Here is a 19735-nt window from a genome sequence, read left to right as displayed (position 1 = left end):
CAGAAGCCCATATTTCTGAGAATTTTGATGACTCAGGATTTCTTTCTGTCATGTAAAAAACCTTTAGTCTTCTGCATAAAAAGCCTTCTATGAAGAACCTTCTGATCATTGATATAAAGGCAACATCCATCATGTTTTGGACATGACACAGAAACAGAAGGGTCCCCAGGTAAATACAGAAACACTTCTCTGAGCTCAAATCATTTATGGGAATGTGAAACTTCCGGGGAGCTTCTTAAAGTATTACAATTGCTGAACCATAGTCAGATTTACAAGATCCTAAAGCATAGCCCACAATGCCCTCCCTTTTATCTAGTCACAAAAATGTGCTTGACTAAAAGGAGCAAACCCCCACCTGCCTCATTTGACGTAGCTAGTTTTACATATTATGTAGTACTTGTTATTACTTTATAGCTATACTTACCATTAATGGGAAGATAATTGCAGCTATTGTTGATTTTAATATCCATAAAATGACCAAACACAGCATTTGAATTACAGTAAATAAATGAACCCTCCTTAATGGGACATGCCGAAGGTAGATCAGATCTGGTTGATATTTGGGTGGGATGAATAGCAGGTGCAGTCGATCTGTGAACTTTAAAAACATAAAAAATCAAAGAAGTGTGTTACTGGCCTGTATCTGGGGTACTAATTACAATATATGCAATATCAGAAAGCTACCAAATACATTTAAAATTAAAAAAAAGTGCCTGCCTTGAGAAAACAGGAAATCACAAGTGATTCGTTTCTGATTCTGGTATGATAAGAAATCATATCATTATGTTTTATCATATTTTTAGATGTGATACTAAGCGATAAATAAAAATCATATGGAGCCAATTAAAGGGACAGTCAACACCAGAATTTTAGTTGTTTTTTAAAAAAGTAGATAATCCCTTTATTACCCATTTCCCAGTTTTGCATAACAAACACAGTTATAATAATACACTATTTACCTCTGTGATTACCTATTTGCCCCCTTATTTCAGTTTATGAGACCGACTTGCATTCTAGCCAATCAGCGCTCACTCCGCAGTAAATTCACGTGCGTGAGCTCAATGCTATCTATGTGAAACACATGAACTAATGCCCTCTAGTGGTGAAAAACTGTCAAAATGCTTTCAGATTAGAGGTAGCCTTTAAATTCTAAGGCCTAGATTTGGAGTTTGGCGGTAGATGGGCTGTTTACGCTCCGCGGGCTTTTTTCTGGCCGCACCATAAAATTAACTCTGGTATCGAGAGTTCAAAAAAATGCTGCGTTAGGCTCCAAAAAAGGAGCGTAGAGCATTTTTACCGCAAATGCAACTCTCGATACCAGAGTTGCTTACGGACGCGGCCAGCCTCAAAAACATGCTCGTGCACAATTCTCCCATAGGAAACAATGGGGCTGTTTGAGCTGAAAAAAAACCTAACACCTGCAAAAAAGCAGCGTTCAGCTCCTAACGCAGCCCCATTGTTTCCTATGGGGAAACACTTCCTAAGTCTGCACCTAACACTCTAACATGTACCCCGAGTCTAAACACCCCCTAACCTTACACTTATTAACCCCTAATCTGCCGGTCCCGCTATCGCTGACCCCTGCATATTATTATTAACCCCTAATCTGCCGCTCCGTAAACCGCCGCAATTTACATTATCCCTATGTACCCCTAATCTGCTGCCCCTAACACCGCCGACCCCTATATTATATTTATTAACCCCTAATCTGCCCCCCTCAACGTCGCCGACACCTGCCTACACTTATTAACCCCTAATCTGCCGAGCGGACCGCACCGCTACTATAATAAATGTATTAACCCCTAACCCGCCTCACTAACCCTATCATAAATAGTATTAACCCCTAATCTGCCCTCCCTAACATCGCCGACACCTAACTTCAATTATTAACCCCTAATCTGACGACCGGAGCTCATCGCTACTATAATAAATGGATTAACCCCTAAAGCTAAGTCTAACCCTAACACTAACACCCCCCTAACTTAAATATAATTTAAATCTAACGAAATTAATTAACTCTTATTAAATAAATTATTCCTATTTAAAGCTAAATACTTACCTGTAAAATAAATCCTAATATAGCTACAATATAAATTATAATTATATTGTAGCTATTTTAGGATTAATATTTATTTTACAGGTAACTTTGTAATTATTTTAACCAGTTACAATAGCTATTAAATAGTTAAGAACTATTTAATAGTTACCTAGTTAAAATAATAACAAATTTACCTGTAAAATAAATCCTAACCTAAGTTATAATTAAACCTAACACTACCCTATCAATAAATTAATTAAATAAACTACCTACAATTACCTACAATTAACCTAACACTACACTATCAATAAATAAATTAAATACAATTGCTACAAATAACTACAATTACATAAACTAACTAAAGTACAAAAAATAAAAAAGAACTAAGTTACAAAAAATAAAAAAATATTTACCAACATTAGAAAAATATTACAACAATTTTAAACTAATTACACCTACTCTAAGCCCCCTAATAAAATAACAAAGACCTCCAAAATAAAAAATTCCCTACCCTATTCTAAATTAATAAATGTAAAAGCTCTTTTACCTTACCAGCCCTGAACAGGGCCCTTTGCGGGGCATGCCCCAAGAAAATCAACTCTTTTGCCTGTAAAAAAAAACATACAATACCCCCCCCCAACATTACAACCCACCACCCACATACCCCTAATCTAACCCAAACCCCCCTTAAATAAACCTAACACTAAGCCCCTGAAGATCTTCCTACCTTGTCTTCACCATCCAGGTATCACCGATCCGTCCTGGCATCCGGTGCTGAAGAGGTCCAGAAGAGGCTCCAAAGTCTTCCTCCTATCCGGCAAGAAGAGGACATCCGGACCGGCAAACATCTTCTCCAAGCGGCATCTTCGATCTTCTTCCATCCGGTGCGGAGCGGGTCCATCTTGAAGCAGCCGACGCGGATCCATCCTCTTCTTCCGTTGTCTCCCGACGAATGACGGTTCCTTTAAGGGACGTCATCCAAGATGGCGTCCCTCGAATTCCGATTGGCTGATAGGATTCTATCAGCCAATCGGAATTAAGGTAGGAATATTCTGATTGGCTGATGGAATCAGCCAATCAGAATCAAGTTCAATCCGATTGGCTGATCCAATCAGCCAATCAGATTGAGCTCGCATTCTATTGGCTGTTCCGATCAGCCAATAGAATGCGAGCTCAATCTGATTGGCTGATTGGATCAGCCAATCGGATTGAACTTGATTCTGATTGGCTGATTCCATCAGCCAATCAGAATATTCCTACCTTAATTCCGATTGGCTGATAGAATCCTATCAGCCAATCGGAATTCGAGGGACGCCATCTTGAAAGACGTCCCTTAAAGGAACCGTCATTCGTCGGGAGACAACGGAAGAAGAGGATGGATCCGCGTCGGCTGCTTCAAGATGGACCCGCTCCGCACCGGATGGAAGAAGATCGAAGATGCCGCTTGGAGAAGATGTTTGCCGGTCCGGATGTCCTCTTCTTGCCGGATAGGAGGAAGACTTTGGAGCCTCTTCTGGACCTCTTCAGCACCGGATGCCAGGACGGATCGGTGATACCTGGATGGTGAAGACAAGGTAGGAAGATCTTCAGGGGCTTAGTGTTAGGTTTATTTAAGGGGGGTTTGGGTTAGATTAGGGGTATGTGGGTGGTGGGTTGTAATGTTGGGGGGGGGTATTGTATGGTTTTTTTTACAGGCAAAAGAGTTGATTTTCTTGGGGCATGCCCCGCAAAGGGCCCTGTTCAGGGCTGGTAAGGTAAAAGAGCTTTTACATTTATTAATTTAGAATAGGGTAGGGAATTTTTTATTTTGGGGGTCTTTGTTATTTTATTAGGGGGCTTAGAGTAGGTGTAATTAGTTTAAAATTGTTGTAATATTTTTCTAATGTTGGTAAATATTTTTTTATTTTTTGTAACTTAGTTCTTTTTTATTTTTTGTACTTTAGTTAGTTTATGTAATTGTAGTTATTTGTAGCAATTGTATTTAATTTATTTATTGATAGTGTAGTGTTAGGTTAATTGTAGGTAATTGTAGGTAGTTTATTTAATTAATTTATTGATAGGGTAGTGTTAGGTTTAATTATAACTTAGGTTAGGATTTATTTTACAGGTAAATTTGTTATTATTTTAACTAGGTAACTATTAAATAGTTCTTAACTATTTAATAGCTATTGTACCTGGTAAAAATAATTACCAAGTTGCCTGTAAAATAAATATTAATCCTAAAATAGCTACAATATAATTATAATTTATATTGTAGCTATATTAGGATTTATTTTACAGGTAAGTATTTAGCTTTAAATAGGAATAATTTATTAAATAAGAGTTAATTAATTTCGTTAGATTTAAATTATATTTAAGTTAGGGGGGTGTTAGTGTTAGACTTAGCTTTAGGGGTTAATCCATTTATTATAGTAGCGATGAGCTCCGGTCGTCAGATTAGGGGTTAATAATTGAAGGTAGGTATCGGCGATGTTAGGGAGGGCAGATTAGGGGTTAATACTATTTATGATAGGGTTAGTGAGGCGGGTTAGGGGTTAATACATTTATTATAGTAGCGCTCAGGTCCGGTCGGCAGATTAGGGGTTAATAAGTGTAGGCAGGTGTCGGCGACATTGAGGGGGGCAGATTAGGGGTTAATAAATATAATATAGGGGTCGGCGGTGTTAGGGGCAGCAGATTAGGGGTACATAAGGATAACGTAGGTGGCGGCGCTTTGTGGTCGGCAGATTAGGGGTTAATTATTGTAAGTAGCTGGCGGCGACGTTGTGGGGGGCAGGTTAGGGGTTAATAAATATAATACAGGGGTCGGCGGGGTTAGGGGCAGCAGATTAGGGGTACATAAGTATAACGTAGTTGGCGGTCGGCAGATTAGGGGTTAAAAAATTTTAATCGAGTGGCGGCGATGTGGGGGGACCTCGGTTTAGGGGTACATAGGTAGTTTATGGGTGTTAGTGTACTTTAGGGTACAGTAGTTAAGAGCTTTATGAACCGGCGTTAGCCCATAAAGCTCTTAACTCCTGCTATTTTCCTGCGGCTGGAGTTTTGTCGTTAGAGCTCTAACGCTCACTTCAGAAGCGACTCTAAATACCAGCGTTAGAAAGATCCCATTGAAAAGATAGGATACGCAATTGACGTAAGGGGATCTGCGGTATGGAAAAGTCGCGGCTGAAAAGTGAGCGTTAGACCCTTTAATCACTGACTCCAAATACCGGCGGTAGCCTAAAACCAGCGTTAGGAGCCTCTAACGCTGGTTTTCACGGCTACCGCCGAACTCTAAATCTAGGCCTAAGAAATTAGCATATGAACCTCCTTGGTTTAGCTTTCAAGTAAAAATACCAAGAGAACAGAGCAAAATTGATGATAAAAGTAAATTGGAAAGTTGTTTAAAATTACATGCCCTATTTGAATCATGATAGTTTTTTTGGACTTGACTGTCTTAACAACTATTTTATTTCTATTGAAATGCTTTTTACAGAATTTATCTACTAAAAATACACTTAACTTTTAATGGAGAATTTTTGTAGAAAAATGTTGATAAAATTTAGAGTTTGCTGCAATAATAGCTTGTTAAAATGTTTCCTCTTATTCTTTCTCTTATTATCTATCCTATAATTATCTATCATCAATATGTTTTTGGCTTTTCTACACAACTGGTTACAGTGGCCATTTTCTGCCTCTTTTAATGATTAATTAGTTTGTTAGTGCGTTTCATAACGAGATTAATCTCACAAATATGAACATCTAAACTTTATATGTTGTCACTTAAAGGGATATGAAACCCAAAATATTTATTTCATGATTCAGATAGAACGCACAATTTTAAACAACTTTTTAATTTACTTCTATTATCAAATTTACTTTTTCTTCTGGTATATTTTGTTGAAGGAGTAGTAGTGCACTACTGGGAGCTAGCTGAACACATGACAACGACAAGAGGCAAATATACATGCAGCCACCAATCAACAGCTAGTTCTCAGTAATGCATTGCTGCTCCTGAGCCTACCTAGGTATTCTTTCCAACAAAGGATATCAAGAGAAGGAAATAAATTAGATTTGGAAAGTTAATTAAAATTTCATGCTCTATCTGAATAATGAAAGAAAAAAAAAATGTGGGTTTCATATCTAGTTAAATCCTGGAATCTGATTTTGAAAACTTAGAATAATGTCCATTTACTTTTTTACTTCTCGCTCCATACAGATAATTATTATTATTTTATTTGCATGTTTTTGTTGCAAAAGACTGACATTATACAAAACAACCTCACTGACGAGGCCCACAATAGGCCGAAACGTACCTCTGGGGATTTGCTGTTTCTCTCGTTCAGAGAGGGGTTGCCTGGTATTTTGGGGCTGGACTGTACTGTGAAGTCAGGATCAGACTGATATGCTTCAGGAAAGTTCTTCTCTGTGAAAGGCACATGTTGAGCAAAAAGAGGCTGCTTCTTGGGTGGCAACTAGCCATAGAACAAGCTATTATGCTTTTGTTCGTTCCCAGGTTGAGCGGTTCTCTCTTTTTATTTATGCAAATTATGACATTTTTGGAAGTCTCCCTAAGTGTGATGTGGGAATCCAGACGTGGACCAGTTGCTCAGTGTGCCTAGAAAGATATGGCTGCACCTCACTGACGAGGCCCACAATAGGCCGAAACATACGTCTGGGGTTTTGCTGTTTCTCTCGTTCAGAGAGGGATTGCCTGGTATTTCGGGGCTGGACTGTACTGTGAAGTCAGGATCAGACTGATATGCTTCAGGAAAGTTCTTCTCTGTGAAAGGCACATGTTGAGAAAAAAGAGGCTGCTTCTTGGGTGGTAACTAGCCATAGAACAAGCTATTATGCTTTTGTTTGTTCCCAGGTTGAGCGGTTCTCTCTTTTTATTTATGCAAATTATGACATTTTTGGAAGTCTCCCTAAGTGTGATGCGGGAATCCAGACGTGGACCCGTTGCTCAGTGTGCCTAGAAACATATGGCTGCACCTCACTGACGAGGCCCACAATAGGCCGAAACGTACGTCTGGGGTTTTGCTGTTTCTCTGGTTCAGAGAGGGATTGCCTGGTATTTCGGGGCTGGACTGTACTGTGAAGTCAGGATCAGACTGATATGCTGCAGGAAAGTTCTTCTCTGTGAAAGGCACATGTTGAGCAAAAAGAGGCTGCTTCTTGGGTGGCAACTAGCCATAGAACAAGCTATTATGCTTTTGTTCGTTCCCAGGTTGAGCGGTTCTCTCTTTTTATTTATGCAAATTATGACATTTTTGGAAGTCTCCCTAAGTGTGATGCGGGAATCCAGACGTGGACCCGTTGCTCAGTGTGCCTAGAAACATATGGCTGCACCTCACTGACGAGGCCCACAATAGGCCGAAACGTACGTCTGGGGTTTTGCTGTTTCTCTGGTTCAGAGAGGGATTGCCTGGTATTTCGGGGCTGGACTGTACTGTGAAGTCAGGATCAGACTGATATGCTGCAGGAAAGTTCTTCTCTGTGAAAGGCACATGTTGAGCAAAAAGAGGCTGCTTCTTGGGTGGCAACTAGCCATAGAACAAGCTATTATGCTTTTGTTCGTTCCCAGGTTGAGCGGTTCTCTCTTTTTATTTATGCAAATTATGACATTTTTGGAAGTCTCCCTAAGTGTGATGCGGGAATCCAGACGTGGACCCGTTGCTCAGTGTGCCTAGAAGGATATGGCTGCACCTCACTGACGAGGCCCACAATAGGCCGAAACGTACGTCTGGGGTTTTGCTGTTTCTCTGGTTCAGAGAGGGATTGTCTGGTATTTCGGGGCTGGACTGTACTGTGAAGTCAGGATCAGACTGATATGCTTCAGGAAAGTTCTTCTCTGTGAAAGGCACATGTTGAGCAAAAAGAGGCTGCTTCTTGGGTGGTAACTAGCCATAGAGCAAGCTATTATGCTATTGTTTGTTCCCAGGTTGAGCGCTTCTCTCTTTTTATTTATGCAAATTATGACATTTTGGGAAGTCTCCCTAAGTGTGATGCGGGAATCCAGATGTGGACCCGTTGCTCAGTGTGCCTAGAGGGATATGGCTGCACCTCACTGAAGTGGTCCACAATAGGCCGAAACGTACGTCTGGGGTTTTGCTGTTTCTCTGGTTCAGAGAGGAATTGCCTGGTATTTCGGGGCTGGACTATACTGTGAAGTCAGGATCAGACTGATATGCTTCAGGAAAGTTCTTCTCTGTGAAAGGCACATGTTGAGCAAAAAGAGGCTGCTTCTTGGGTGGTAACTTTCCATAGAACAAGCTATTATGCTATTGTTCATCCCCAGGTTGAGCGCTTCTCTCTTTTTATTTATTATACAAAACAAGCTTGATCTAATTACATTTATTTTGTGTCAAAAATTATATATTCAAATGGTATATACATACTTGTATGCTCCCCAGAGCAGCCACGCCCATCTGAAGAAATATTCCATATAGTACGGGCATAGGAATATACTAAAAATGAGAAAGCAATGAATACAATTTAATCTGATGTCAAAACAAGTAGAATGCATTAATGGTGCTTGAATAATTTTTCTAAGGTAGTTTTAGAGTTATGGTTGCTAAAAAAAACACCAAAATCATGCAACAGGCAGCTCAGAAAGGTTTTGTTTTATGCTCTTGAATTATTTAAATGCAAAGTATTGATACATTTTACACTTTGCAAATCAACTAAAAAAAATATGCAATTTTTATGTGTGACTGGGTTGGTGCTGCTTTTTGATTTTTTTGGAATATATTTCAAATCTCTCAACAACTTTACAACAAAAATGTTCTCACTTATCTTCAAATAGTCCCAAAATTGTCCTCTTCTACCAACTTGTGACCTACGTTTATCCTGTTCTATTACTTCTAGGTCCCCTCCTGCCTCAAAGACTTTTCATGAATTCTCTACCCCACTCCATCAGACTGTCGCCTATCTTGTATAGTTTCAGTAGCTCTTTGTAAACCCATCTGTTTAGAGAAACTTACCCCTGTCCCCTAATAGTTCCTCTTCATCCTAACCAACAAATATATATCTAAATTGCCTTATCTCACTGCTGCAGCTACAACCAACATGACAAGCTACTCCAAACTCTGTCTCCCTACTCTTCAACCTTTTGATGCTGAGCTGAGCTCTTCAGAGCAGGGCCGTCTTGTATTAGTTTCTTTAGTCTTTTATGAATTTGTTTTCTTTTAACATGAGGCATTGGCATTGTAGAACCCTACTTATGTACCCAGCAGCACTAAGTAATGTGGTGGCACTTTACAAATCAACAACAAAAGTAAAGAACCAGTGATCTGCTTCTTATACTCTTTACCACCTCAGAGATGGCTGACTTAAATACTCCTTGAATGATTTGTCCATAATGATTGACAAGACCTGTTGTCATGCATTTTGCCCAAGAACAGAAGTGAAGGGAATCATATGTTTTTGCTTTTGCAATAATATAAGTGATCAAGTTTATTAACATATGATCTGAGCATGAAAAAAACACTTTAAATGGACATACCAGTGCAAATGCTTAACTATCGGCTAGATTACGAGTTTTGCGTTATGAGGGGTGCGGTGCTAACCTGCACGTTATTGTCACCGCTCACTTCCCTACAGCGCTGGTATTACAGGTTTACAAAAACCCGTCGTTATCAGGCAAGAAGTGAGCGTAGAGCAAAATTGAGCTCCATACCGCACTCCAATACCAGCGCTGCTGAAAGCTGCGGTGAGCTGGTGTTATGTGCTTGTGCACGATTTCCCCATAGACACCAATGGGGAGAGCCGGCTGAAAAAAGCAGCGTAAAGCTTCGAAACACAGCCCCATTGATTCCTATGGGGAAACTAAATTTATGTTTACACCTAACACCCTAACATGAACCCGAGTCTAAACACCCCTAATCTTACACTTATTAACCCCTAATCTGCCGCCCCCGACATCGCAGACACCTACATTATACTTATTAACCCCTAATCTGCTGCTCCGGACATCGCCGCCACTATAATAAACATATTAACCCCTAAACCGCCACACTCCCAGCTCGCAAACACTAGTTAAATATTATTAACCCCTAATCTGCCACCCCTAACATCGCCGCCACCTACCTACATTTATTAACCCCTAATCTGCCGCCCCCAACGTCGCCGCCACTATACTAAATTTATTAACCCCTAAACCTGTCTAACCCTAACCCTAACACCCCCTAACTTAAATATAATTAAAATAAATCTAAATAAAACCTACTATTAATAACTAAATAATTCCTATATAAAACTAAATACTTACCTATAAAATTAACCCTAAGCTAGCTACAATATAACTAATAGTTACATTGTAGCTAGCTTCGGGTTTATTTTTATTTTACAGGCAAGTTTGTATTTATTTTAACTTGGTAGAATAGTTATTAAAAAGTTATTAACTATTTAATAACTACCTAGCTAAAATAAATTTACCTGTAAAATAAAACCTAACCTGTCTTACACTAACCCCTAACCTTATACTACAATTAAATCAATTACTTAAATTAAATACAATTACCTAAATTACAAAAACAAACAAACACAAATTACACAAAATAAAAAAAAGAAATTATCAGATATTTAAACTAATTACACCTAATCTAATAGCCATATCAAAATAAAAAAAGCCCCCCCAAAATAAAAAAAAACCCTAGCCAATAGAATGCCAATTGAATGCAAGCTCAATCCTATTGGCTGATTGGATCAGTCAATAGGATTTTTTTCACCTTTAATTCCGATTGACTGATAGAATTCAGCCAATCGGAATTCAAGGGACGCCATCCGCGCCAGATGGATGAAGATAGAAGATGCCGTCTGGATAAAGACTTCTGCCCGTCTGGAGGACCACTTCTGCCGGCTTGGATGAAGACTTCTCCCCGGCTTCGTTGAGGACTTCTTGCTGCTTGGATAAAGACTTCTCCCGGCTTCGTTGAGGATGGATGTCCGGTCTTCAAAACTGTAAGTGGATCATTGGGGGTTAGTGTTAGTTTTTTTAAGGGTTTACTGGGTGGGTTTTATTTTTAGGTTAGGGTTTGGGCACTTGAAAAAGAGCTAAATGCCCTTTTAAGGGCAATGTCCATTCAAATGCCCTTTTCAGGGCAATGGGGAACTTAGTTTTTTTTTAGCTAGGATTTTATTTGGGGGGTTAGTTGTGTGGGTGGTGGGTTTTACTGTTGGGGGGTTGTTTGTATTTTTTTTACAGGTAAAAGAGCTGATTTCTTTGGGGCAATGCCCTGCAAAAGGCCCTTTTAAGAGCTATTAGTAGTTTAGTTTAGGCTAGGTTTTTTTTTATTTTGGGGGGGCTTTTTTATTTTGATAAGGCTATTAGATTAGGTGTAATTAGTTTAAATATCTGATAATTTCTTTTTTTATTTTGTGTATTTAGTGTTTTATTTTGGTAATTTAGGTAATTGTATTTAATTTAGGTAATTTATTTAATTGTAGTGTAAGGTTAGGTGTTAGTGTAAGACAGGTTAGGTTTTATTTTACAGGTAAATTTGTATTTATTTTAGCTAGGTAGTTAGTAAATAGTTAATAACTATTTACTATTTATTAACTATTCTACCTAGTAAAAATAAATACAAACTTGCCTGTAAAATAAAAATAAACCCTAAGCTAGCTACAATGTAACTATTCTAGCCAATAGAATGCCAATAGAATGTGAGCTCAATCCTATTGGCTGATTGGATCAGCCAATAGGATTTTTTCACCTTTAATTCCGATTGGTTCATAGAATTCTATCAGCCAATCGGAATTCAAGGGATGCCATCTTGGATGACGTCACTTAAAGGAAACTTCATTCGTCGTTAGCCTTGAAAAGAAGAGGATGCTCCGCGCCGGATGTCTTGAAGATGGAGCGCTCTGCGTCGGATGGATGAAGATAGAAGATGCCATCTGGATGAAGACTTCTGCCCGTCTGGAGGACCACTTCTGCCAGCTTGGATGAAGACTTCTCCCGGCTTTGTTGAGGACTTCTTGCCGCTTGGATGAAGACTTTTCCCGGATTTGTTGAGGATGGATGTCCCGTCTTCAAAACTGTAAGTGGATCTTTGGGGGTTAGTGTTAGGCTTTTTTAAGGGTTTATTGGGTGGTTTTTATTTTTAGATTAGGGGTTTGGGCACTGGAAAAAGAGCTAAATGCCCTTTTAAGGGCAATGCCCATCCAAATGCCCTTTTCAGGGCAATGGGGAGCTTAGTTTTTTTTAGTTAGGATTTTATTTGGGGGGTTGGTTGGTTGGGTGGTGGGGTTGTTTGTATATTTTTTACAGGTAAAAGAGCTGATTTCTTTGGGACAATGCCCCGCAAAAGGCCCTTTTAAGGGCTATTGGCAGTTTAGTTTAGGCTAGGGTTTTTTTTATTTTGAGGGGGGGCATTTTTTATTTTGATAGGGCTATTAGATTAGGTGTAATTAGTTTAAGTATCTGATAATTTCTTTTTTCAGTTTGTGTAATTTAGTGGGGGGTTTTTGTAATGTAGGTAACTGTATTTAATTTATATAATTTATTTAATTGTAGTGTAAGGTTAGGTGTTAGTGTAAGACAGGTTAGGTTTTATTTTACAGGTAAATTTGTATTTATTTTAGCTAGGTAGTTAGTAAATAGTTAATAACTATTAAGTAACTATTCTACTAATTTAAAATAAATACAAACTTGCCTGTGAAATAAAAATAAAACCTAAGCTAGATAGTTATATTGTAGCTAGCTTAGGGTTTATTTTACAGGTAAGTATTTAGTTTTAAATAGGAATTATTTAGGTAATGATAGTAATTTTTATTTAGACTTATTTTAATTATATTTAAGTTAGGGGGAGTTAGGGTTAGGGTTAGACTTAGGTTTAGGGGTTAATAAATTTAGCATAGTGGCGGCAGATTAGGGGTTAATAAATGTAGGCAGGTGGCGGCGATGTTAGGGGCGGCGGATTAGGGGTTAATAATATTTAACTAGTGTTTGTGATGCAGGAGTGGGGCGGTTTAGGGGTTAATATGTTTATATAGTGGCGGTGATGTCCGGAGCGGCAGATTAGGGGTTAATAATATAATGTAGGTGTCGGCGATGTCAGGGACGGCAGATTAGGGGTTAATAAGTGTAAGATTAGGGGTGTTTAGACTCGGGGTTCATGTTAGGGTGTTAGGTGTAAACATAAATTTAGTTTCCCCATAGGAATCAATGGGGCTGCGTTACGGAGCTTTACGCTCCTTTTTTGCAGTTGTTAGACTTTTTTTCAGCCGGCTCTCCCCATTGATGCCTATGGGGAAATTGTGCACGAGCACGTAAAACCAGCTTACCGCAGCTTTCAGCAGCACTGGTATTGGAGTGCGGTATGGAGCTCAATTTTGCTTTACACTCACTTTTTGCCTGATAATGCCGGGTTTTTGTAAACCTGTAATACCAGCACTGTAGGGAAATGAGCAGTGACAATAACTTGCAAGTTAGCACCTCACCCCTCATAACGCAAAACTCGTAATCTAGCTGTATGTTTTTAACACCTTATTCAAGTCATAGATCAAGATAACATATTAGAGCATTTTCTTTAGGCACATTAATGTCACATTAAGAATTAAAAAGCAATTAAAAAAAACCAATATATGCTGCTAATAAGAGGCAAAAATAGTTTTGCACTATGTACTGTAAAAGTTGTTTTCTCAGGGATTGGAATGTTGCTGTTTAATTGTACATTACACCATGAATGCTTTTGAAAAATTGGACCATCCTGGATTCTTCTTATGAATATGATTATCTGTGAATTTGAAAGCCATACAACAAACCATGCACACCACTCTGCATGGGCATTCTAAATGGCTGGAATGGGACCATAGTTTACTTTGTAAGTGAAAAGTATGGGGGGAGAGTGTGGCACTTGAAATAAATTATGCTTCTATTCAAAAATCCATTAGTTAATAAACTAAACCTATTAACCCCTAACCCGCCAGCCAATAGGATATCAGTAGCTCTCATCTCATTGGCTGATTTGAAAATGTCAGCCAATAGAAATGCAAGGTACCCCATATTTAAACGGGTACCTTGCATTCAAGCTTCAGTGTACAGCAGCGACTGTATGAAAAGGATCCTCCACGCTGGATGTCCGCGCCACCGGAAAAGAAGCTCTGCGCCTCCACAGTTCCGCGCCACCGGGATGAAGAAAGACGATGCCCCCACGATGGATGAAGATGTCGCCGTCTGGATGAAGACTTTTCGCTTCCTGGATGAAGACTTTTTGCTGCCTGGATAAAGATGGATTTCCGGACTTCAGGAACCATGAGTAGATTTTCTGGTATGTGTTATTTTTTTTTTATTTTTTTTTTTTTATTAGGGATGGGCAGTAAAAGAGCTGAATGTCCTTTTAACAGCAATGCCCATACAAATGCCCCTTTAGGGGCAATGGGTAGCTTAGGTTTTTTTTTAGACAGGTTTTTTATTTTGGGGGATTGGTTGGGTGAGGGTTTACTGTTGGGGGGACTTTGTAATTTTTTGTAGGTAAAAGCTGATTAACTTAGGGCAATGCCCTACAAAAGGCCTTTTTAAGGGGTATTGGTAGTTTATTGTTAGGTTAGGGGGTGTTTTTATTTTGGGGAGCTTTTTATTTTTATAGGGCTATTAGATTAGGTGTAATTTTTATTAATTTGAAAAATTTAATTTATCATTTTTTGTAATCTTAGATTTTTTTTATTTTTCGCAATATTAGTGTTTATTATTTTTTGTAATGTTATTTTTTTGTGTGTTTTTTGTAGTGTTAGGATTTTTTAATATTGTAATGTTATTTTTTTATTTTTTTATTACTTTATTTATTTAAAATAGTAAAGTTAGTTTAATTTATAGTTTAAACTTATTTTTTTTTAATATCACAGGTAAGTTGTTTTATTTATTTAAAGATAGTTATATTGTAATTTTAATTTAAAGTTAGGGGGGGTGTTAGGTTTAGGGGTTAATAGTTTAATTTAGTGTGTTGCAATGTGGGGAACCAGCGTTTTAATGGTTAATAGTTTTATTATAGTGTTGGCGATGTGGGGGGGGGGGCGGCGGTTTAGGGGTTACTAGATTTATTTAGTGTTGGCGATGTAGGTGGGCGGCAGATTAGGGGTTAATAAGTTTAATATAGTATTTACGATGTGGGAGAGTGGTGGTTTAGGGGTTAATAGGTAGTTTATGGGTGTTAGTGTACTTTGTAACATTTTAGTTATGAGTTTTGTGAAACATTTTTGTTTCGCAAAATACATAACTACTGGTCTCAGATTGCGGAATGGATCACAGCGTTATAGACGCTAACGCTAGCATTATAGCCTGCCCGAACAACCTGTAATACGGCGCTATGGAAAATCCTGCACTCAAACGTCATTTTTTGAGTGCCCAATGGATTATTGCGTTACAGGCTAAAACGCTTGCGTTATAGCTATACTGCCACAACTTGTAATACGGGAGACCTGCCATTCCATGCGCAATGGCCAATAATGCAAAACTTGTAAATTAGCCATTTTTTAGTTATTAGCACAATATGATGTACAACTGAAAAGTCTTACTAGTCAGTCCATATTCCCCAAGGCCGGATTGGCCTACCAGGACACCAGGAAATTTCCCTGTGGGCCGCAGCAGATGGGTCTGACCAGTTACAATTTAAGGGGGTAGAGCTGCTGGTCAGGCGATGCAGCTGTATCATCTCTTTTCTCCTCTGACCTATATGCATTAAAGTCACAAACTACTTCCTTGTAAGTTTTATTTCCTAGCCTGTGTACCATTTAGTAGCCCTCTTTTGAATGGTTTCTAATGTCTTGTCAAGTCACACTGAGAAGACAGAGTGACACACAGTTTTTAGGGTCTTCTCCACATCACACTATGCAAAATCATTTTCACACTGTAAAGGAGAGTTATGGATGAAACTGGGTTTTGTAGGGTGGCTATATAACAACAATCTGGCATCACAAATATAATTTAATTCTGAAAAAAATATAGGGGGAGGAGTATCCCAGTAATTGTCTTGATAAAAATGGGGGTGTGAATTCTAAGGACTCAATGGAAAAAAGAGCAGCTCTTCAAATTGTTTCAGGGCTTCTTTTTATCCGACCCTGATATTCTCACTTTTATGAGTTCGAAAAATACATTAAACAAATAGAAATGCAAGCATACAGTACCTTGAGAACTGGTGACAAAAACACAGAAGCTCCAGTGAGGATAAAGACAACTAATCCTGTGACCCTTTGCTCTCTGTGAAATTAGATGTACATTTTTGGATTATTAAGCATAAAAAACATATATTACATATAACATATTTAACACCAAAAATACAAATTATTTCCAATTTAACTATATATATCCTATTATATAAAAGGCCAAGTATGTTTGTCCGAAGCTGTCATGCGCAGTAGAGACAGCACGAGGACAAACACACCTGGCCTTACCTGACATGCTGTTGCTGCAAAAGTGGGTGTGAACGGGTGGGGGCGTGGGTGTGGTTGGGCGTGGGCGTGGTCGGCGGGAAAGTGGGCGTGGTCGGGCACGGTCGGCGCAAGAGAGAGGGGAGAGAAATAAAAAGAGCGGGGGAGAGACAAAAAAAAGATAGGAAAAAGCTAAAGAGAGGGGGAAGAGCAGAAGAGAGGGGAAAGTGGAGAAGAGAGTGGGAGAGAGAGCAAAATAGAGGGAAGAGAGAGAAAAAGAGAGGGGGGAGAGAAAAAGAGAGGGGGGAGAGAGAGCAATAGAGAAGGGGAGAGAGAAAAAGAGAGGGGGGAGAGAAAAAGAGAGGGGGAGAGAGAGCAAAAGAGAGGGGGGACAGAGAGCAATAGAGAGGGGGAGAGAGAGAAAAAGAGAGGGGGGAGAGAGAGAAAAAGAGAGGGGGAAGAGAGAGCAAAAGAGAGGGGGGAGAGAGAGCAAAAGAGAGGTGGAGAGAGAAAAAGAGAGGGGGAGAGAGAGCAAAAGAGAGGGGGAGAGAGAGCAATAGAGAGGCGGGAGAGAGAGCAATAGAGAGGGGGAGAGAGAGAGCAATAGAGAGGGGGAGAGAGAAAAAGAGAGGGGAGAGAGAGCAAAAGAGAGGTGGAGAGAGAGCAATAGAGAGGGGGGAGAGAGAGCAAAAGAGAGGGGGAGAGAGAGCAATAGAGAGGGGGAGAGAGAGAAAAAGAGAGGGGGAGAGAGAGAGAAATAGAGGGGGAAGAGAGAGCAAAAGAGAGGGGGAGAGAGAGCAATACAGAGGGGGAGAGAGAGAGCAAAAGAGAGGGATGGAGAGAGAGAGCAAAAGAGAGGGGGAGAGAGGGGGAGAGAGAGAGCAAAAGAGAGGGGGAGAGAGCAAAAGAGAGGGGGGAGACAGAGCAAAAGAGAGGGATGGAGAGAGAGAGAGCAAAAAAAGGAGAGAGAGAGATAGAGCAAAAGAGAGGGGGGAGAGAGAGAGCGCAAAAGAGAGGGGGAAGAGAGTTCGCAAAAGAGAGGGGGAGAGAGAGTGCAAAAGAGAGGGGGATAGAGAGTGCAAAAGAGAGGGGGGAGAGAGAGAGCGCAAAAGAGAGGGGGGAGAGAGAGTGCAAAAGAGAGGGGGAGAGAGAGAAAGCGCAAAAGAGAGGGGAGAGAGAGCGCAAAAGAGAGGGGGAGAGAGAGAGCACAAAAGAGAGAGAGAATGCAAAAGAGAGGGGGGAAAGAGCGTAAAAGAGAGGGGGAGAGAAAGCAAAAGAGAGGGGAGAGAGGGAGCAAAAGAGAGGGGGGAGAGGGAGCGCAAAAGAGGGGGGAGTGAGAGCGCAAAAGAGAGGGGGGGAGAGAGAGGGAAAAAGAGAGGGGGAGAGAGAGGGGGAGAGAGAGAGCTCAAAAGAGAGGGGGAGAGAGAGCAATAGAGAGGGAGAGAGAGAGAAAAAGAGAGGGGAGAGAGAGAAAAAGAGAGGGGGAGAGAGAGCAAAAGAGAGGAGGGATAGAAAGCAATAGAGAGGGGAAGAGAGAGCAATAGAGAGGGAGAGAGAGAGAAAAAGAGAGGGGGGAGAGAGAGAAAAAGAGAGGGGGAAGAGAGAGCAAAAGAGAGGGGGGAGAGAGAGCAATAGAGAGGGGGAAAAGAGAGCAAAAGAGAGGGGGGAGAGAGAGCAAAAGAGAGGGGGGAGAGAAAGAGCAAAAGAGAGGGATGGAGAGAGAGAGCAAAAAAAGGAGAGAGACAGAGCAAAAGAGAGGGGGAGAGAGAGAGCGCAAAAGAGAGGGGGAGAGTGAGAGCGCAAAAGAGAGGGGGGAGAGAAAGCAAAAGAGAGGGGGAGAGAGGGAGCAAAAGAGAGGGGAGAGAGAGAAAAAGAGAGGTGGAGCGAGAGAGAGTGCAAAAGAGAGGGGGAGAGAGTGCAAAAGAGAGAGGGAGAGAGCACAAAAAAGAGAGGGAGAGAGAGCAAAAGAGACGGGGGAGAGAGAGAGAGCAAAAGAGAGGGGGGAGAGAGAGCAAAAGAGAGGGGGGAGAGAGAGAGCAAAAGAGAGGGGGAGGGAGCGCAAAAAGAGAGGGGGAGAGAGCGCAAAAGAGAGGGGGAGAGAGCACAAAAGAGAGGGGAGAGAGCACAAAAGAGAGGGGGAGAGAGAGAGCAAGGGGTGGGACCGCTGTACTGCAAAAAATGGCCGTGTGAATGGGCTTTAGGACTAGTATCATAATATTTTTGTCCGATTAAAAATTAGATATTCATTTATAACACATAAATGTATGCCATAATCAACCAATTTCCATGGTTCATTAAAAAATGCAGCAATATATTAAAATAATTGTTACTATGTGTTTCATGGTAAAAAATAGCTCTCAGTTCAAGTAAAAAAAGATATTAAATATAAATAATTGATTTTAAGATTCTTACTCATATTGGAAGCAGCAAAATAGATAAATAAGAGATATTATTGCCCTAACTAAACCTTACTGAGCACCACATTAAAAACCTGCTTGATGCTTGAAATTAGCTAAGGCTCAACTGTCAGCCACATAGAACCAAGAGGAACTGCTTCTCTGTAATTGTGAGTTGTCCTTCCCCATTAGTTAAAGGGACATTCCAGCCAAAATCAGAATCCACATGGATTGAGTTTTGAGTAGAAGCATTTTTTCAATATACATGTATTAGCAAGAATGCTTCTAGTAAAAACTATAGCTGTTTCAAAAGTGTATTTAAGTATGCACCGTGCACCAGCATTTTAAGCAAAGCACTTGCTCAGAGAGCCTAAGGTGCTTGTATCATCTGGTAATGACTCAATTTGTTCATTTCTGACATGATACAAGTCCAACTGGCTCACCTCCCTATAGTGCTGCTATTACAGGTTTTCATAAACCCAGCATTATCAGGCAATATTGCAGCGTCGAGCTAAATTGAGCTCCATACCGCACTCCAATACCAGCGCTGCTTTGAGCTGGTTTTACGTGCTCGTGCACGATTTCCCCATAGACATCAATGGGGAGAGCTGGCTAAAAAAAAGCCTAACACCTGCAATAAAGGAGCGTAAAGCTCTGTAACGCAGCCACATTGATTCCTATGGGGAAAGAAACGTTATGTTTACACCTAACACCATAACATAAACGAGTCTAAACACCCCTAATCTTCCACCCCCGACACCGCTGACACCTACATTACACTTATTTACCCCTAATCTGCCGCCCCCGACATCGCCAACACCTACATTATACTTATTAACCCCTAATCTGCTGCCCTAATGTCACCGCCACCTACCTACACTTATTAACCCCTAATCTGCCGCCCTCGACATTGCCGACACCTACATTATACTTATTAACCCCTAATCTGCTG

The 19735-nt window shown here is 40.2% G+C and overlaps 1 protein-coding gene across 1 annotated transcript in view; it reads right to left on the bottom strand.

Moving 5' to 3' along the window:
- SLC4A9 (solute carrier family 4 member 9) overlaps positions 1-19735 on the bottom strand; it is an 86941-nt gene that overhangs the window by 10873 nt on the left and 56333 nt on the right. Inside the window, exons 17-19 of the mRNA XM_053717231.1 lie at positions 16145-16217; positions 8419-8487; positions 425-598 (exon numbers count right to left, since the gene is read on the bottom strand). Coding sequence (XP_053573206.1) covers positions 425-598; positions 8419-8487; positions 16145-16217 — 316 coding nt within the window. The remainder of the gene's footprint in view (positions 1-424; positions 599-8418; positions 8488-16144; positions 16218-19735) is intronic.

Source organism: Bombina bombina, chromosome 6 (genome assembly GCF_027579735.1).
Source record: "Bombina bombina isolate aBomBom1 chromosome 6, aBomBom1.pri, whole genome shotgun sequence".
NCBI lineage: Eukaryota > Metazoa > Chordata > Amphibia > Anura > Bombinatoridae > Bombina > Bombina bombina.
Note: the sequence above shows the minus strand (reverse complement) of the source record. Positions and strands in the feature narration are given on the sequence as shown.